An 18,512-nucleotide genomic window follows, 5' to 3' on the forward strand; every position below is an offset into this window, starting at 1 on the left:
ACTGCATGAGTAAATATTATTTTGAAATTTGTTTCGCAGTTATGACGTTCCAAAAACTGAAGAGTCTTTTTATATGAAAATGAATATAATAGCACGATTATGCAAGAAGCTGATTGCTTCTTCTTCTTCATTTTTCATCTACACTTTTTAGATTTTTTTTTGCTATCTAATTCGAACTCTATCAAAAGTTGTAGCCTTTTTTATCACAGTTGAAGTTTATTTGAGACAGACTTTATTCTAATCCTTGATATGCTTAAGAAAAGATTACGTCGTTTTTTAAACAGAAACATCAAAAAATACCTGAATTCGAGCCCTCTTGCTATCTAGACGCAAAGAGGTCAAGTTTTTCCGAAAGAAAAGTGATTGTGTAATCTTGATTTATGCAAATTAAGAATAGATAAAGTAGGGTGGTCGCAGGAGGGGTTAGTACAAGCAAGCGAGGGCGTCAAATAGACATTAAGGGACATATCTTGCCCCTCCCCCTTACCCTTGTCTTTTAAAGCAGTCTTTAGTCCTAAAGGTTTATTTTAAGAAATATTCTTTCAAAGATTGGGTAAAAAATTTCTCTCTTTCATGAGAGTCTATAAGCGAGAGTTAAACTGGCAAAATAAATGGACTTTTACCCAGTAGCGTGAGCGAGTCGACTAAAATTCGAGCAAACTGGAAAGGCAATTTCAGAAGATTTTGATTTTGGTGCCCACTATGAAAAATAAATATCTTTGCAAAAATTACGCGAGCGAGGCGAGAACTTTTGGATAATTTCTCTCATTTAGGTCAAAAACTGCCAATTCTAAGACTTAAAAGCAAAGGGGCCCCAAAATAAGTAATCACAGGCGTACTTTTGCGCCCTTGACTTTCGGCGCCCCCTCAAAAAATCGGCCTCTAAGGTGCTCCTACCCCTTCCAGCACGCTACTGGTTTTACCACGTAATGCAAAGTCCTTACGTCAAAAGAAATCAGTAATATCGATAAGATCTGAACTACCCGGAATTCGACCATGTCTATATTTTTAGAAAACAATGAAATAGGGGTTTTGGTTTTTAAAAAGAAAGACATGGTAGAATTCTGGGTTCTTCGAATCTTACTGATTGTGTAAAGGATAAGCTGTAATTTTGACACAAGCATATCAACGAATTATGTATAAGTGAGTATGCACTAACCTTCAAAGGCCTTATTATTGACAAACCATTCAGCTTCTTTCCACTCATTTTGATAAATGAAATCCAAAGTTATGAAGGCGTATTTCCCGTCATGCATATCCTCCTTGTAAGCGAGCGATAAAAGTTGTGCGATGATATCGTTACCACAGATGAAGAGCACCACTGTTGAAAAAAAATAACAAAACAAGTGATACTTTTATGGACCTACCTGGTTATGCATTTATAATTGATATCTACGTGACGTGACCATTAAACAATCATTCAGAACACAAATAGTGACGATCTATCAAAATTAGTCGTTTGTTTCTTATAAAAAAAACGTTTACTGTAGAAACCAAAATTTCATGCTCTTGAAATATACTTTCACATTCAAGACTTTGTGAGCAAAAACAAACATCTAACTCATCAAAAAATTGAGTAATTTGGCTAAGAACATTGTATGCTTATTAATAGTGATTCTTATAGATAAAGATGCGTTTTTTGAGCTGAAAAATTCTTTTTTTACAAAAATCTGCTTGAGCCATCTTTTACCTACTTTCATGCAAAAAATCAGAAAAAAACAATGATCCAATATTTCACAAAGTCGAAAAAACCCTTTTTTTGGCTGTTTTTTAGCTGAAATTTACCCCAAAAATTTTTTTCCAAAAATCGAGCTCCGTCACATTTGAGGGTTTATAGTTATGCATGTTTGTGCAAAAAAACATAAAGAATGAAAGAGCCAATCTCGAGAAAAGCTAATACCAAAGTAATTGATAATGTTCTTATAAAAAAATATCGAATTTGGCCAGTTTTTTTATAAAAACACGCCAAGCAAATCAAATTTTCTGTCTAAACACACATATTCTTCAAAAGTAAGCCCTCATGAGCAAAAAAAAACATATTCCTCATAAAAAAATTGAGTAATTTGACTAAGAACATTGATGTATGCTTATTACAAGTGATTCTTATAGATAAACATGCGTTTTTTGAGCCAAAAAATTTTTTTTGCAAAAATCTGCTTGAGCCATCTTTTACCTATGATGGTACCCTACTTTCATGCAAAAAATCAGAAAAAATTAATGATCCAATTTTTCACAAAGTCCAAAAAACCTGTTTTTTAGCCGTTTTTTGGCCTAAATTTGCCCAAAAAAATTTTTTTTTCGAAAATCGGGCTCCGTCACATTTTGCCCATTACCATTTTGCACCTTTGTACCAAAAATCAAAAGATTCCTATGATTCAATCCCGAGAAAAGTTGGTAACAGACGGACGGACGGACGGACGGACGGACGGACGGACGGACGAACACAGGTTAATTTATAGGACCTCCAGGTAGGTCCAAAAATTGTAACATCTATCATTACAGGGTGTTCCGAAAAAAAGTATCGAGTCGTATTACTTCTATAGAATGAAAGTTCTTCTGTGTGTTTCACCATGAACAGATAAATGGACATCTAATGGACATTTATCTTTTAAATTTTTTGATATTTACAAATCCATTTTCACTTTCGATCCGAAATTTTAGGATCTGAAATTTAGTGACTCAATCTATTTTCACTCCAAAATTTAAAAATTAAATTTTAGTCTACATGAAAGGAATAACTAATTTAGGTGAAACCTTGACACAAAATTATCTCTACTTAGAAATGCGTTTTCAAATAGTTTTCAACACTGGTGAATCTTTGTAAGGAGCTGATTTCAACTATATAACTCTTATATGTTTTTAGGGGACCGCAGTGTCCCCAATTTTCATTTGAAAATAGTCGAATTATGTGCATAATTTTCTAAAATTCAAAAGAATTCAACCAACCATGAGAAAATATGCAATTAAAACACGATTAGAACAAAGAAAACACATTATCATTTAACACGTGCAATAGCATTCCCATTGCAATTAAGGGACCTCACACAGACACGCTTCATTTTAAGGAAAAAAGCTTGTATTTATTCTATTTGATAGTAATTCTATGCTTCGTTGCTGCCTGTTTTCAAAATTGGTATAAAAAGTCCGATAATATTCCGTCACAATTTTATTTCTATGAATTACTAGGTAAAAGGATTGGATAGAGCTTGAACATTACTATTCTCCAATTTTTTCACAAGTTTGCAATATATTTTAGCAACACTTTCAACTCTGAAATGCAGAATTTCAACTGCGTGTATACTTTTGAAACACTTTTGTCACTCCAATAACTTTTTTTACGACTTGAAAAAATAGTATGCCAAAGTTTAGAGTCTGCGTCATAAAAGAACATCATAATTTGAATCCCATAATACTCTCTAAAATTATTCAGTACTTTTGAGTCAAAGTTTAGAAATTTTAGTCTGAGTTTTGACAAGCTGACGATGATTTTGCCTCTCTTATTGTTGTTATGATACAGATAAAAGACTTGAGAAGAGTAGAACAACAGAGACTTTTATCAAAGTGTTGACATTGTTAGCTAGGTATTCCCAAGAGGAATATCATCAAAATTTATTGTTTCATTTTATGGTTTTAACGAGGCGGCGGCGAAGCTGTTTGGAAATTGTACCAAAAACCCCCCCAAAATAAGGTAATTGTAAGCTAAAACCAGGCTATTTAGAGTAATTGTGGCAGTTGAAAATATTTTCAAAAATAAATAGCGGGGAAGACGTTTCTCTGGGACCTTACAGTAAATGCTTGATCTCACCTCTACTTTGAGCCTTCAAAATATTGATAATCTGCGGAAATTCATAAGCTTCAATGGGTACCAAGGGATAAAGTGTGGTATAGTTTGAAGAGTCAATTGAATCTTTAATAATGCCAAATGTTTCTGCGAAGCGTTCCTCTGTTGAATACACGATAGCCAATTGATTCCATTTAAATTTCGATAAAGAATTTTGGATAATACGGGCTAAAAATTATAGAGATAACTATTAAAATTAAAAGAAAGAGACTTTAATTCATTATTGCAAAGCAAATATAGATGTGGGGAGGAGAATTATTAAAGGAGACACCCCTGTGTCACAGACCCAGTTGAAAAATTTGGCCAAAATATAGGCCCTGATGGGAAAAATGCCCTATGGTTTCAGCCCAACTGGGAAATTGACTGTGGTTACATTCCGATTCAAAAATTATAAAAAATTGCACTCCAAAATCATTCCACTGGAGTTTTTAAGCTTGGAACATTGGGATTACAATGGAAAATTTTATCCCCGCTGTTGGAAAAAGTTTCAATGGGGCTGTGAGACAGCGGTGTCTTTAGATGAGCAACAAAAACAAAGTATTGAGGAATATTTTTTGTTTCCATGCTGAGGAACCCAGCAAAAATATCAGATCCATCACACGTTCTTTTATAAGAACAAATTATATAAGAATATAGGGCTCTGATGGCCAAATTACCTTAAAAATATTCTAAGGCTTTGAAGACGCTGAAACACCCAATTTCTTAGAAACTACGCAAAAATGACTCACGAAATGGTGAAAACAAGAACATTTTAAAGAACTTTTTAGATGTTTAAAACTGAAAAACTTAAGAACCTCGAAAAGTTTTGAAAACTTTTGAAGTTTTCATAAAAATAAAACTTGTATTATTTCGAAAAGAAGGGTAAAGGAGAATAGAGGAGGAGTCAAAGCTAGCACAGGAATAAAAAATAATTGATATCAAAGTTTAAAATTGAATAAATATCTAAAAAATCTGTCATGCTGCGTTTCACAATATTTTTTATCCCAAACAAAAAATATTTCTTTTAAAATATCTCAATTTCATGGTTATACTAATTAAAAGTCTCCCTTTGTTAGACCTATTTGGAAATTTTTAAACCGTTTTAACTTTGAATTTGATCCATACTTTTGACCGAGCAAACAACTTTTGCAGTAGAGAAAGGTTTCAAAATTGATAAAGTTTGAGCTAGAAGGAGTAAAGGCAGAAAGAAAGTTATGTAGCAATTATTTAGCATATTAAAGAATCCTACTATAGAGTCCAAGGCTTTTAGGAACAATGGGTTTCGGGTGTGTGCGAGCCACAGGGATAAAAAAACATGAAACTGCAAAAATCGGCTCTCTCACAGGGTCATAAATTCTCGTAATTTGGACCAAAGTTTGAAAATGAAGGCTAAAAATTGTCGTAAAAACGTGAAAACGGGGCTTTCGAAATTTAGTCTCTTACAGGGTCAATTTTGCAAATTTTGGCTCGGACATACCCGTCAACCTAACCTTTATCTAGTGAAATTCGATGAGATTTTTCCAAACTGTTAAGAATGTCATTTATAGTCTTGTGTGATGGAGTCCAAGAGAAACCAGAGTTATTTACAGCCTGCTTTTGAGCCCCCAGCAGTTTGCGTGATGTCTTGATTGTTATTTTTTTTGGCGTGACGGCGTAATCTATCACTTCATAAAGCGTGATTGGATTTGAGAGAGATTTTTGGCGTGAAAGGCGTGATTAGAATTTTGTTTTGGCGTGATGTGGTCAGGGGCTTCGTTGGGGTGGAGAACTCTGCGGGCGTGATCGGGGACTCCACTTGGACCTGTCCTCTGTTTTTGAATATTGTTGTTTTGTGCATATATAAATTTATAATATAAATTTAATCCGAAAACTATTCCGTCGTCCTGTCAACGGAAAGCAAACAGGTCCATGGGAACTAGTCCCTTAATATTATAATTTGCTGCAAATCGTCTATTTGCGGTTTGTTTAAACCTCTTAGATAATGATTTTCGCAACGTAAGTCTTTTTCGAACAAAGTCTCTTTTGAAATCAATATATCTGAAGAAGCTAATCAAATTTCAGAAAACCTTTCGAAAGTCGCATTAAAAGGAAAAGGGACATTTTTGTAGACTACACGAAGGAAATATTTGTTGATGGTGTTTTCAAACTATCACCAGGAGAGTATTTTTCTTCCTTATAAGGAATATAGAGATGTACTTTGTTTGCAACACTCATTCACAGATGATAAGTTAGTGACGCTCCAAAAACATACAATGCTTCCTGTTATTATAAAACCGAAACTGACGACGCTGAGTAATCATTACAGAGGAACATTTCTCATTATAAAAGCTAATTAGTTTTTGCGCATTGCAATATTTATGCAGTTAATATTGTACCATCAAGAAAGTGTAAGGTTATCTTGCTTCTAAAGAAAAATTGTAAGTGTTTCGTTTTAATTTCTTGATTTTTACTTCCATAAAAGCGCCAATACATTTTATAGTAATTTTAACTACCATCGATGATACAGCAGCAGGAAGAGTTTCTTGATACCAGTATCAACAGCTACTTTTGTACTCCATCATTTTTTTTCATCGGCTAAACGAGTTGAATCTGATAAAAACGTAAATTTCTGAATTTTTCAAATTTTAAAAATCGAGGACATATCTTGAATACGTTATTCGACCATTCCTCTACCATCAAACTCCAGGTCAAAATCCTGGTCACTCAATTGATTAGTGTCTTCCGCTTCTACGAGTGGTTAAGGTGGAGTCTAGATGTCCTCTTTTGGATATACAATCTCGGTCAAAATATGTTGAAAATTTTGGTTAATTCCTCGTTTTTAGCAATTTAAAGTTCGAGCGAGAAAGTCGCTTTTGGACTAATTAATAAACTTATTCGAATATTTCAATTCGGGAGGGGTTTATAGACTTCCAGGCTATATTCTGAGCCCTATTGGACCATTCTTCGACGTTAAAACTCTACCCTTCCAACCTAATTTAGAGCACTTCCAAATCGATTGTGGCTATAAGATTTCGTGGGAATTTCCCTTTTTTCTCAAATATATTACAACCATGATTGTAGCTCTTCTACGCTCGAACAAGTTCTGTTTTCGGTGTCTTTAAGAATCCATATGTAGTGGGAATCAATTGTTGTTTACAATTTCTGACTATTCTGTGAGACTAATGTGGTAGATAACTGAAGTACGTCAGAAAAAGGCGGAATGGATTTTTACCCAAACACTTCGCTCTAAATAAAAATAATAAAGGATATAGCGGTTCCAAAAGAAACTGTAATCTGATAATGAATGGTGGTTATTGATTCGATGGAGTGGGTTTTTCCTATACAGGAATTCGTCACGGAAAATCGTCAGAACATAATCTGAATGACAAAACCAGACACAGTAGTGATCAAATTAGATCTTTGAAGTTGCAAATTTAATGGAGGTTTCAGTGATATGCCAGTAACCAAATTAATACAGACATTGACATGTACAAAAATAGCATTTTTAAGGATATTACCAAGACTAACAGTCGCTGTAACCTAACCTGAGATCAGACTGTGAATGTTTTCTGCGCACCACGCTGAATCTCTAAAGGGATTTGTGAAAACATAACAATCTGACGAATATGCAATCTCGAAATCGTAAGGACCACGTTCGTCTGAAAGGACTAGGAACGACAACAAAGTTGCGTGATTGTGTTTATGAATAGGGCGCCGTATCAGTTTTTAACTTTCCGACGCACAACAAGATTTTTATTGTAGAATTTTCCGCGGGAGTACTATTTTCCTCAGATGTATAATTTTCAAGCGCCTTCAGTTTACCGAGCGCGTAAGAAAATTACGAGCAGCTGATATCAGGTCATTGTAACCAATATATACCGTTTGACCCAGTGTTAATATATCGTTGTTTTAACCCAGTCAGTCAACCAGTTAATTGATTTCTTTCGAAAATGAAGTAAGTTATCAGTTTAAAGTAATAAATGAGGGATAGCGTGGATTAGGAGTGCCCCGCTGCGTCTGATTTTGAAACTGTGTTGTGCGATTTCGCATCTTTCCGTTTGGTTAAAATCATAAATCTTTCAGTGTTTGAAATACAGAAATACAGTAGCAGTTATAGTATTTTACAGAGGTTAGCTTTTTGTTATTTGGCTGTTTGTAATTTTGTTTTAATGATTACATGGAGTAAGCGAGACAAAAAAAGGGAATTTTGTGAACTAATTAATCATCAAAATGCAGGAAGAAAGTACAGAGCTTCTTCATAAGTACAAGTGAGTATCAAAACGTTTTCCGAATCTGATTTCAAATTCTCTTTGAAGTGCTGATATTATCATTTGTTTGATCGAAAAACTGTTTCATCAATCATATCACTACCCCCGTTTTTAGTAATAAGTTGGAGATTTGATATTTCACAGAAAAGTGCTACCAACGGGTATTTCGGGTCCCATATCTTCCGAAACACTTTTTTGTTTGCCTTGAAATTTAACAAACTTCTTAACCTAAGGTTGAACTACCACAGGTGTAAAAATGAACGTTATAGCATAAGTAGAAAAAAGCTCAATTTTTACAATCGCAAATTAAACCGCTAAAAATCGCGAATTTTCTCAACCAAAAATACTTTTGATTCTCTAAAACAAGAAAAAAAAATTTTCGCAATTATATTTGACTATCAAAAGTTACAGCCATTCTTGTTTCCACTGCCAATTATATCTGGACAGACTTTAGTTTACAAATTTCTTCATTACCTTATTATGTTCCTTTAAGGTGTGCAGGGCAATTGCGTCAAACTTTCATTTCCTCAATACCGTTGGATGTTGGACCATCACCAACAAAAACGCAACGTAAATGAAATCGGCAACAGCGCAAAAAATATTCATAGAAAGATTGCTAAAATTTATCGACCGCCGGTGCGGAGGCGCTTTCTTTCATAGTGGTACCCTTATCTCGTTTTGCCTTGGCTCATTACTTTGTCTACCATTTACTTTCGGTCTTTTTTAACTAGATTACCCAGGTGTTTCTCTTTTTTTTTCCCTGGATGGCTTTTATTCGGAATTGAATAATCGAGACATGAAAAATGACCATATTGTAATCTGTTTTCCAACATATGCTGAAAATCAGAAATGTGGAACATTTTGAGAAAGTTGTATTTTAGAAAAAGTCAGCTACCGTTTCTGAAATTGTTAAGAAAATAACGTCAAAAGTTTTTTAAAACATTTTTTCAGCTTTATGTTTCCGCTTAAACTTGCAGCTCTTTTGATGGAAATGCATTAATGAAATCCCATTTCAATCATCGCTACAAAATAAAATTGGTTGAACGAACACGCTCCCTCGCAGCGATGCGAATGAATTAAAAAGAGATTATGACATTGTTAAATTGTTCTTTAAATGAAATTATTTATGCGCGTGCGCAAGTAAAAGTAAAAGTAAAAGTACATCGCTAATAAAAAAAGGCGAAGTCAAAAAGATAGGCCTGATTGAAAACATGAGCATTAAATGAAAGTAATTAAATGGTCGTTCAACTTTTTTTCTTTTGAAAATAACAATTTTTCTAAAGAAATATTGACATATTCGATGGAGTTTACAAGCATTTCTTTATTGAAAGATTGAACAGTTTCTGCGCCATCCTTCATCTTGTAACATACTGTATGCAGATTTTTTGACAGAATTTTTCTCATTTTTTTACAGAGTCCCTTCGAACATGGAATCGAAAGTTGATGAAGAAGTAATGAGAAATGGTGCAGACCATCCTGCAGAAATGAGCGAGGAACAACGGAAGAGATTGGAAAAAATCAAATCCAGAAATGTTGAGCGTTTGGCGCATGATCAAATGAACAGGTGAATTCTCTTTCAAGTTTGGAGTCTTTTTTTCTGTTGATGAATCATAAGTTTCTTTTAGGAGAACAAAAATTAAAATTCCAAAATCATGATTTCAAACATCCCATGTTGGTATATGACACGGAAAGGGTTAACATTTATTTTATGAGGAAAAGGGGTAAATTCGTTTTGATATTAAAATTGATTCTTTCTTCAGATTAATTTTCACGAGAACTAATTTTGTGTTTTCCCGATAATAAAACTCGAAAAATCGCATGAGATTGCTGCAATACCGTGCATAATATATAATAATTTTCAAAAATTAAGTTAATTTTATCAGTTATCCCCCTCCCCCCCTTACTACAATGCTGGTTGTGTATTCCAGCCGAAAAGTTGCAGTTGGCTGACCGACCCATCAGCATTGTAGTAAGGGGGTTTCATGGTTTGCGGAGGAGCGGAATCGGCCGGAGGAATTTTCGGACGGAGCGGCGGAATTTGACGAAAATTTAGACGGAATTTCGAAAATTGGGTTCTCCGACGGTGACGGAAAATTAGACAATTTTAGTGCGGAAAAACAGAATTTAGCAAATTTTCGCGGAATTTCGAAATTGGCAAAAAATATTCAAAATTCGCGGAACTTTTGACAAAAATCTTGAATTTCAAGGGAATTTTCGGTGACGGAATTTCGGTTAATTCTTAGACGGTTTGACGGAAATTTGAGAAAAATTGGCGGAATAGCGGAATCGGATACCCCATGAACCCCCCCCCCCGCCCTTAGCGAGGGGAAAGGAGGAAATTATTTTTCAGTAGTAATGAATCAAAAATTATGCACGGTATCGTGAATTGCTAAATTAAAGAGCTTGTTTTTAAATAAGAGTGATATCGTTTGCTTACTCATTAATTTAAATTAACAAGCTTTTTTACATTGGATCGATACGGATGTGGAGCAAGATTGGTCAGAAAGAGGAAAACAAAAACATTATAATATAACAATAGGAAGATACTGTCTGATATGAAACGGGAACACTTATGTAAAAACAAAGCCTTTAAATCTACACACGAAAATTACAAGATCAGATTCTCGGCTGAAAACAACAAATTGGCTTTTCAAGGGCCGCACCTAATGTCACACCTAAAGCCATACTTGCTATCAAAATCATAAAAAAGCGAATTAAGGGACTGAGTTCGAGTTTGGACCGCGCCGTCAACTGAAATTTGCAGATTCGCAAAATTAAACCTATTATTACGGAAAATATTTTAAAGTATCGATATAAAAGTGATATCTCGGGCGGGGTTTGGGATTACAGTTAAATTCTCTTACTTGGATTAATTTTTTAGCCGGTTTCTTAATTTTTAGGATTTTCAGCGTTCAAATCTAATAAAAGTTACGATAACAATAGCTATCGATATCTATAGATATTTTTAAATTATGCATACTGAATAAATACGCAAACATAGCTATGAGAGGTATTGCGATTTTTTGAAATTGTCTTCATTGATGGGATGAAAAAATCATAAAATTTAACAGAAATTCCAGCTGGGCATTTAGGGAGGGGGCGAGTTAATTTAGAAATAATAATAATAATAATAATAATAACGAATGTTTTAAGTGGCTGGCTCCGAAAAATTCTAGAGCTTTTAGACAGCTCAAGAATTGTTTCCACGAAGGGCCACTACGAACAGAACAAGAACAGTAACAAAAAGGAACAGGAAAATTGGATTTTAAATAATTGGAGAATTAGGTGAAGAAATTTGCATCTAAAGTTAGATCATGATTAATTTTGCTCTTTTATGGTCATTAGCTATCTGAAAGTTAATAATCGACACAAAATAGCGCACCGCGCTGAATCTAAAAATAGATTTTATTTTTGACATAATCATTACCATCGATTTCATTACTCTCGATGTGTTTGTACGAGTTCCAATCCTATCAACCTTTGCGTTAATCTCTTTTGCACGTTAATTGCATCATTTGATAAAATATATATATAACAACTTGCACGTATCTTTAATTCAGCCGCATTGAATTGTGGGATTGCAACTCGTACAAATGTCAAAAAAGTGAAAAATAATAATTATGACGTATGTGTTGCGGAGCGCTATTGGAAATCGAATGATCCTCGCATCTCATTTAATGGGCACATGCTGAGTTAAGTACAAACTTCAACCAGCTTGATATCAATCTTATTAACAGTAGGATTATATGTGTAAACCGTATACAGTAATATTTGAAATATATATGTAACAGTTATCATGTTGAACCTTCTCATCGTGAATAATACAAACATCGTCAAAAATACAAAAATGATCGCTCTTTTATTGAAAAATTGACTTAAATATTTTCTTTCTTTACAGCTTGATCCCAATCTACAAAAGCACTCTTAGTGTTTTAGTATCGGTCTTTCAGTCTTTTGATTATGTTTTTCTTTGACAGCGTAAAAGAATTTCATCTAATCTAAACAATGTCCGTTAAGGCCGGTCTCCATTTGCGCGCGCTGCGATCGCACCTTTTGGCTTCAACCCTTTTTGCTCGAAAAAAAGATTACGTCATAAAAATGTAGCGCGCGCTCGAAAAAAAAGTTGAGCATATTTTAACTTTTTTCAAGCGTTACGTCATATCGCGCAAATGGAATTGCTTCATTTCTCTTTTGACCAATAGCATGGTAGCTTTTCTCGAAAAAGTGCGATCGGAACTTGCGCATATGGAGACCGGCTTTTATAGATTCGTAAGAGAGATGGGAAGTGAAGTCCACTCTCGCTTTTATACGAACTTCTATTATTCGTTTGTACGGGCCTGCATCATAATGAAGTATTAAGATACAAATAAGATTTTCCAACTACCTACTGTGATACGCAAATCCAGATTCTTTTTGAGGCGCACATTTAGAAAATACTATAGTAACCAGGTTGTCGAATAGACGAGGCAAAGTTTCTCTTGTAAAGGAAACAAATTTTCCGCGGGCTCGTTTAACAGATATTTACAATTCTCAGAAGAACATTCATAAATTAGAATTATGTGCAATGATATAATCTGCTTAGCGAACAATAGGTGTCCCCCATCTTCGATTTTTTAAATGGTAAACTTGCAAGTTGCAAGCAGTTGTATTGCAGGCGCCTGACAATCGTCTCAGTATAGCCAGCAAGAGGAAGTTTGCAATTACTCGAAAAACTATCGTTGACAAACCATGCAAGAAGTTACACGCGCTTTCAAATAAATAACAGAAAGATTTGACGTGCTACTTTCTGCAATTTCTCAAACGGCCACCTGCAAATAATCTCAACAGTGCAGCCTCTGCGTAATAGTATGTCGCCACAGGTAAGATTTCATTGAAATCGAAACTGTGGTCACGTTGCTCATTAGCCAACTTGGTTTTTGTATTATTTCAGGTGTCACCATGTTTCTTTCAAAATTGGACCGCTTTCATTTTATTTCAACCCGATCACCACAATCGTTTCAGCGGCCATCATTTGGATTTTTGTCATCTTGTGTGTTGTTTATCCTGATGGTGCAAACGACTTCATGAAAGACGTCAAAACTTGGGTCACTGAGAAATGGACATGGCTGTATGTTGTCACTCAAGATGTGTGGGCTGTTTTTATCATTGCTCTCTATTTTTCGAAATATTCGAACCTCAAATTAGGTATGTATATGTTGATTATTTTGTTCGCTGTCATCTATGCGTACACTCGTAGTAGAAGGCTCAAAATACCAGTATTACTTCAAAGGGCCGTAACTTTTGTTACAGAAACTTTCACTTTCTTTTTTATTGCGTTTTAGATTGTTTGATTGATGTATAATGAAATTTTAAGAGGTCAAGTTTCGATTTCTGAAATAGGCTCGGCAGTGAACGTGTTTTTAAGTTAATAATTCCATATGAAGACTCCTATAAACACACAACACTTCATTTCTTTAGGTAAAGATGACGAGAAACCAGAGTTTTCAGATGGGACGTACTTCATGATGTTATTTTCAGCTGGTATTGCTATTGGATTATTTTATTATGGTGTCGCAGAGCCTGTCTGGCATTATCGATCTGTGTCTGGTTCAGCACCATTTGGAAATCGATACCATGATAGGTATAATCCACACTGAAAGTGTTTAGTTTCAAATGTTCACTTTTTCCTATTTGTTAACGCCTTACCACATGCATTGCATCGAAAGTGTAAACCGGTTTTAATTCACGCTTTTTGTCTGTGAACGCCTTACCACATGCATTGCATCGAAAGTTAAAAACAAATCAACATTATATTTTATGGAAGCCTTACCACAACTTCAGAAAAATTAATTTGTGTCAGTTATCTTACCACATCCATTGCTTAAGGCCAACCATATTTCTGATTCGATTTTCTAGATATTCGGACAATCAAATGGCTCAAGACGCCATCAATTTGACGTATTTTCATTGGGGGATCCACGGTTGGATTGTGTACGTGATCATCGGCTTGCTGCTCGGATTCTTGAGTTACCGAAAAGGATTGCCAATGACGATGAGGACATGCTTCTATCCGATTCTTGGAGACCTCATTTATGGAATCATCGGTGATTTAATCGACATCCTATGCATCATTTGCACTATGTTTGGTGTCTGCACGAGTCTTGGTTTGGGAGTCATGCAATTGAACAATGGAATTCATCGAATCAACAGCGATATTGCTGAAAGTACCGACAACCAAATTATCATCATTTGGTGTGTCACAGCTTTGGCTACCATTTCTGTTATCAGTGGTTTGAAAAACGGAATTCGAAGATTGTCAGAAGTTTGTTTTGGAATTGGTAAGGTACTACGTTTTAGTTCTTTGACAAAACCATAGATATATAAAGCCCGAAGGGCTAGATGTAAAGCTTTTGCTGAAAAGTGTGCCGTGGTTAGGTAGGAAATCTAACCTAAGTCACGTTACATTACAATAGAATTTCAACGATTGACCAATCAGAAGCTTCGCGGATTTTCGAAAACAATAGCAACAATATTCTTTCCAATACTCACTTTTTTTGTCTGCATCTAGTCCTTTCGGCTTTTTAAATCTACGAACAAAACGTGTTGTCTTCATCTTAAAATTTTAACATTTCACTTGCGGGCCTATTTAACTGTGAAATTTTAAAGAAAAAAACATAGCAATCTCGTACCCAGAACCAATTCCACCACTTTTTGGATTCACTGATAGACGTAACACAACCTTTCATGAGTGCTGTCATAATCATAGATAAACCGAACTAAGGAACTGGGTTCGAGTTTGACAGCAAACAATTTTCAATTTCAGGTTGTTTCATCATGTTCTTCATCCTGTACTCCAATGACACTTGGTTCATTCTGAATCTGTTCGTTCAATCTATTGGTTATTACTTGCAATGGATCATCCAGTTAGGATTTCACACAGATGCTTTTGCACAAGAAGGAAATGCACCTGACGGCAAAGAAGCACCAAATTGGATTGATGGGTGGACTATCTTTTACTGTAAGTTAATTTCTACGTCAGAAAGTCAGGCAAATAAATGACGTATTAGGATGTATTAGGTTCCAAAATATTTATCTTTGTCGAAATGAGTAAAGAATAGTAGACTTGAAATGTTATGAAATTTGCTGAATTCTGTGTAATAAATTATTGTTTGTTTTGGCTGCGATGTTGGGGATATACCATGTAAAGTAAGGTCTAGCTTAAGCGCCTAAGACCGTCAGGATGACGGCCTGTCGAAGGACTGTGATGACAGTCATACGAGCGTGGACAGCCTCTACTCCTAACCTTGTACCGCCCGGGACAGTAGCCTGACCTTAGCACTGTCCTCGGAGAACAAGGGTTTACTTTATTGTTCGCAATATATATATAACACATCATTTTTAGGAGAAACTTGTTTGTGTTTTACAAGCCATTTTATTCTTCTTTTCTACTCATAATATATTTGTTGTCTTGATTTCAGGGGGTTGGTGGATCAGCTGGTCACCGTTTGTTGGAATGTTTATCGCAAAAATCAGTCGTGGAAGAACTATCAAAGATTTCATCATTTACACTTTGACATTACCTTCCCTGTACTCTTTCCTTTGGATGGCCATCTTTGGTGGTGTTGGAATTCAAATGCAAAACACAGCTGAGAAAGCTGGGATGAATTGCTCTTTGTACAAAACAGCAGTTCAGGATCCATCAAAGTAAGAATCCAAATGTCGAGTTACTTCACTGATCTTCATAAACACTTGACTAAGCCATGTCCGCCATCGTTGCTAAGAAGTTTTTTTTTTTGAACGTGGTACCCGCAAAGAAGCCATTGCAGCAGTGTTAGAAATTAACGTCAAATGGCGCTACTAGATCTAGCGTTCTCGATACATTTACTCCGGTATTGAGTAGTGCTCCCATTAGTGTACCACTATTAGGGTACCACTTTCAAAAAACCCTGGGATCAAAGTTTTCGTTTGCTGGAATTAAGGAACTGACTTTAAGGTCCATATAAAGCTCTGGGGAGATTTAGTGTGTATGGCAAAGGCCTCAATCCTTTATGAACGCAGCCGATCGTTCACTCATTTTTTCAAAGTCGAAGCTTGATAAAAAGCTTCTATCTTGAAAGTTAAGCAATGATTTTGGTTTAATTTGGAAACAATTTTGAATCTTCTTTTATTAGCATTCGGTTTGAATTAAAACTCATAAATCCAGTAATCAGTGGTTATGTTATAACGGAAAGTTCAGAACTTGTACAGTATTTATTCAGAGTCAAAATTCTTTGTTAATCTTAGGTACAACACTCGATGGGATGAAGTATACGCAATGTATGGTACAACCATGCTGGCTTGTCGTGGTACAACTGAAATGTGGTTCGATGTGATGATGTCACACAAAGATCTTGGAATGATGATGGCTGTTTTGTCTCTCATTGCTATCATCTTATATTTTGTTACAAGTTCTGATTCTGGCTCTCTTGTCATTGACTGTTTGTCTGCCAATGGAAACCCCGAACCACCTGTAATGCAAAGAATCTTTTGGGCTTTGACTGAGGGAGCTACAGCAACCGCTTTATTGAAAGCTGGAGGCTCAGAAGCGCTTTCTGCCTTACAGACAGTTTCTGTGGCATGTGGTCTGCCGTTTACATTTTGTTTGAATTGGACATGTGTTGCAATGTGGAGAGCTGTTCGTGAGGAGTATGGTGAAATTGACGAACAAGAAGGGAGATGGTATCGAAGTATGTGGTCATTCGCCGACTTCAAAATCCTCTCTCAGATTCCACTCGATATCGTTGCACCCTGGTATCGACTGGCCAAGTTAAGATTGAAACTTGACAAACAAGAGTCGAATGGTGGTATGTTCATTTTGTACGCAATCCAGTTTGGATTACCATTCTATTTGTGGATTATTTTGATGATTGTGGAAGTTGGTGTAGAGCAAATCTCATATGTTGCTTGGGCCTGTTTGATGGCTTTTTTCGCTTTCTCAAGTGGTGTACGTGGTGAAATCAGAGAGCAATTTGATATTGAAGGAAACATGATTGAAGATCTTTTCACAATGGTGTTGGTGTATCCTTTGGCTTTGTCTCAACAAAATGATCAAATGATGTATGGCCAAAAATACAAAGAGCAACAACACAACGGGCTTGAGATGGGTGTAAACGGCACTTATATTCCCAACGCTTCAAACGCCCACTACCCACCACCACCCACCTACCCTTCAAATGGTGGTTATGTCATTAGTGCACCGCCCAATGGAAACCAAAAAATGTAAATAACAAAAATTAAAAACAATAAAATGATATAAACATTGGTCTGTAATGCTTGTATAATACTTCTTTTGAAGGGCGTTAAATAGGGATAGGTCAATTCTCTATCCGCTGTTACCCTAAATGTTGGTATTTAATAGAAGTGCACCATCATTTTTATAAACGACATTGTAATACACTGTTCTCATGAGCAGAATTTGTAAAATATTTTAGAGTAAAATTTAATGTTAATGAAGCGTATTTTACTTTTGTACATAGATATGCACTTTGAAAATCAGGAAAATCAGAAGGTATACGCTGGCGGATTTAACCTTTCCGCCCCGAAAGACGTATCTGATACGTTCGCCATACGTTCCGAAAGACGTATCTGATACGTTTTTAAGGTGACCTTTATATTTGGTCGGATTACGCCCCAGCCGTCAGAGGTACGGTAAAACCGATTAAAAAATCGGAATCAGCGTGAAATTTCCGATAAGAAACAATCGGGGTTTGTTTTGGTATGACGCAACATTTTTCAAAAATAGAAATGGTAGACCAAGCTGTGTTGCGTGATTTTGCGAAACTGGAGGAGGCAGAAAGTTAGCTATGAAAGTAAGGGTTTATAAAAGTGTTTTAGAGTTTTATTTGGCTTTTCAAAAGTATGGAATTGTATTACCTAACTATAAAGAAACCTTCTAAAGAAAAAAGTAAGTGTTTTTATCAATTTTTCAGTTCTCTATAATTTTTTGAAGTTTTGCACCAAAACATGACTTTTTCGCGACATTGTTTTTTCATATACCTTTTGTCTGGCTTCATAATTTCTGTCCAAAATTGTTTGAAGTACTCAGTTAAACATATTTAGAAAGGGGAAAGGTAGGGCTTTCCAAAAATATAAGGGTTCTTTTCTGAAGTTAATTTTTCAAAAAGTTATAACGGTTATCGTGAAAATTGCATTTTCATCCAAAAACGTTGCGCGCAGACGGGCTGAAGATATAAAAATGTTGCGCGCTGGAAAGGTTAAGACAATAACTGTGCGCCTTAAACGAAAAAATCTTTTTTGAAGCCTTCGAATGTTCTCAAATTCAAAGTACGAGTATTCTTGTGCAATTTCTTAAGAAATTTAGACTTTTTTTAGAGTCAATAAAGCCGGAAAATGTTCTTAACTTGTTATTGAATATTAATACTTTTGCTACCGAAGCCTGATATTCTTATATACATGTTGTTTTTTAA

At 35.4% G+C, this 18,512-nt stretch overlaps 2 protein-coding genes across 4 annotated transcripts in view; one reads left to right on the top strand and one right to left on the bottom strand.

Moving 5' to 3' along the window:
- Positions 1-18,512, bottom strand: part of LOC136815791 (receptor-type guanylate cyclase gcy-28-like) — a 33,734-nt gene that overhangs the window by 14,171 nt on the left and 1,051 nt on the right. Inside the window, exons 2-3 of the mRNA XM_067072244.1 lie at positions 3,806-4,009; positions 1,160-1,321 (exon numbers count right to left, since the gene is read on the bottom strand). Of these exons, the coding sequence (XP_066928345.1) occupies positions 1,160-1,321; positions 3,806-4,009 (366 nt within the window). The remainder of the gene's footprint in view (positions 1-1,159; positions 1,322-3,805; positions 4,010-18,512) is intronic.
- Positions 6,013-17,613, top strand: LOC136815790 (probable glycine betaine transporter). Of its 3 annotated transcripts, none has more exons than XM_067072243.1 (8): positions 6,013-6,237; positions 9,482-9,631; positions 12,998-13,251; positions 13,525-13,687; positions 13,963-14,384; positions 14,870-15,064; positions 15,525-15,750; positions 16,330-17,613. In XM_067072243.1, the coding sequence occupies exons 2-8, from the start codon at positions 9,495-9,497 to the stop codon at positions 17,306-17,308; spliced, it is 2,376 nt and encodes a 791-aa protein (XP_066928344.1). In that variant the 5' UTR covers positions 6,013-6,237; positions 9,482-9,494; the 3' UTR covers positions 17,309-17,613. The 3 variants fall into 3 exon arrangements, with proteins under 3 accessions (XP_066928344.1, XP_066928343.1, XP_066928342.1); XM_067072242.1 differs by lacking the exon at positions 6,013-6,237 and adding an exon at positions 7,734-7,754; XM_067072241.1 differs by lacking the exon at positions 6,013-6,237 and adding an exon at positions 7,895-8,067.

The sequence above is a fragment of the Clytia hemisphaerica genome, unplaced genomic scaffold, assembly GCF_902728285.1.
Source record: "Clytia hemisphaerica strain Z4C2 unplaced genomic scaffold, Clytia hemisphaerica genome assembly, whole genome shotgun sequence".
NCBI lineage: Eukaryota > Metazoa > Cnidaria > Hydrozoa > Leptothecata > Clytiidae > Clytia > Clytia hemisphaerica.

Excerpts from the sequence above, each read along its gene's own strand:
- LOC136815790 (XM_067072241.1), top strand. The coding sequence starts at position 8,030 with ATGCAGGAAGAAAGTACAGAGCTTCTTCATAAGTACAA. Across the intron at positions 14,385-14,869 it reads AGAAGTTTGTTTTGGAATTG|GTTGTTTCATCATGTTCTTC; the intron begins GTAAGGTACTAC and ends TTTCAATTTCAG. Across the intron at positions 15,751-16,329 it reads GCAGTTCAGGATCCATCAAA|GTACAACACTCGATGGGATG; the intron begins GTAAGAATCCAA and ends TGTTAATCTTAG.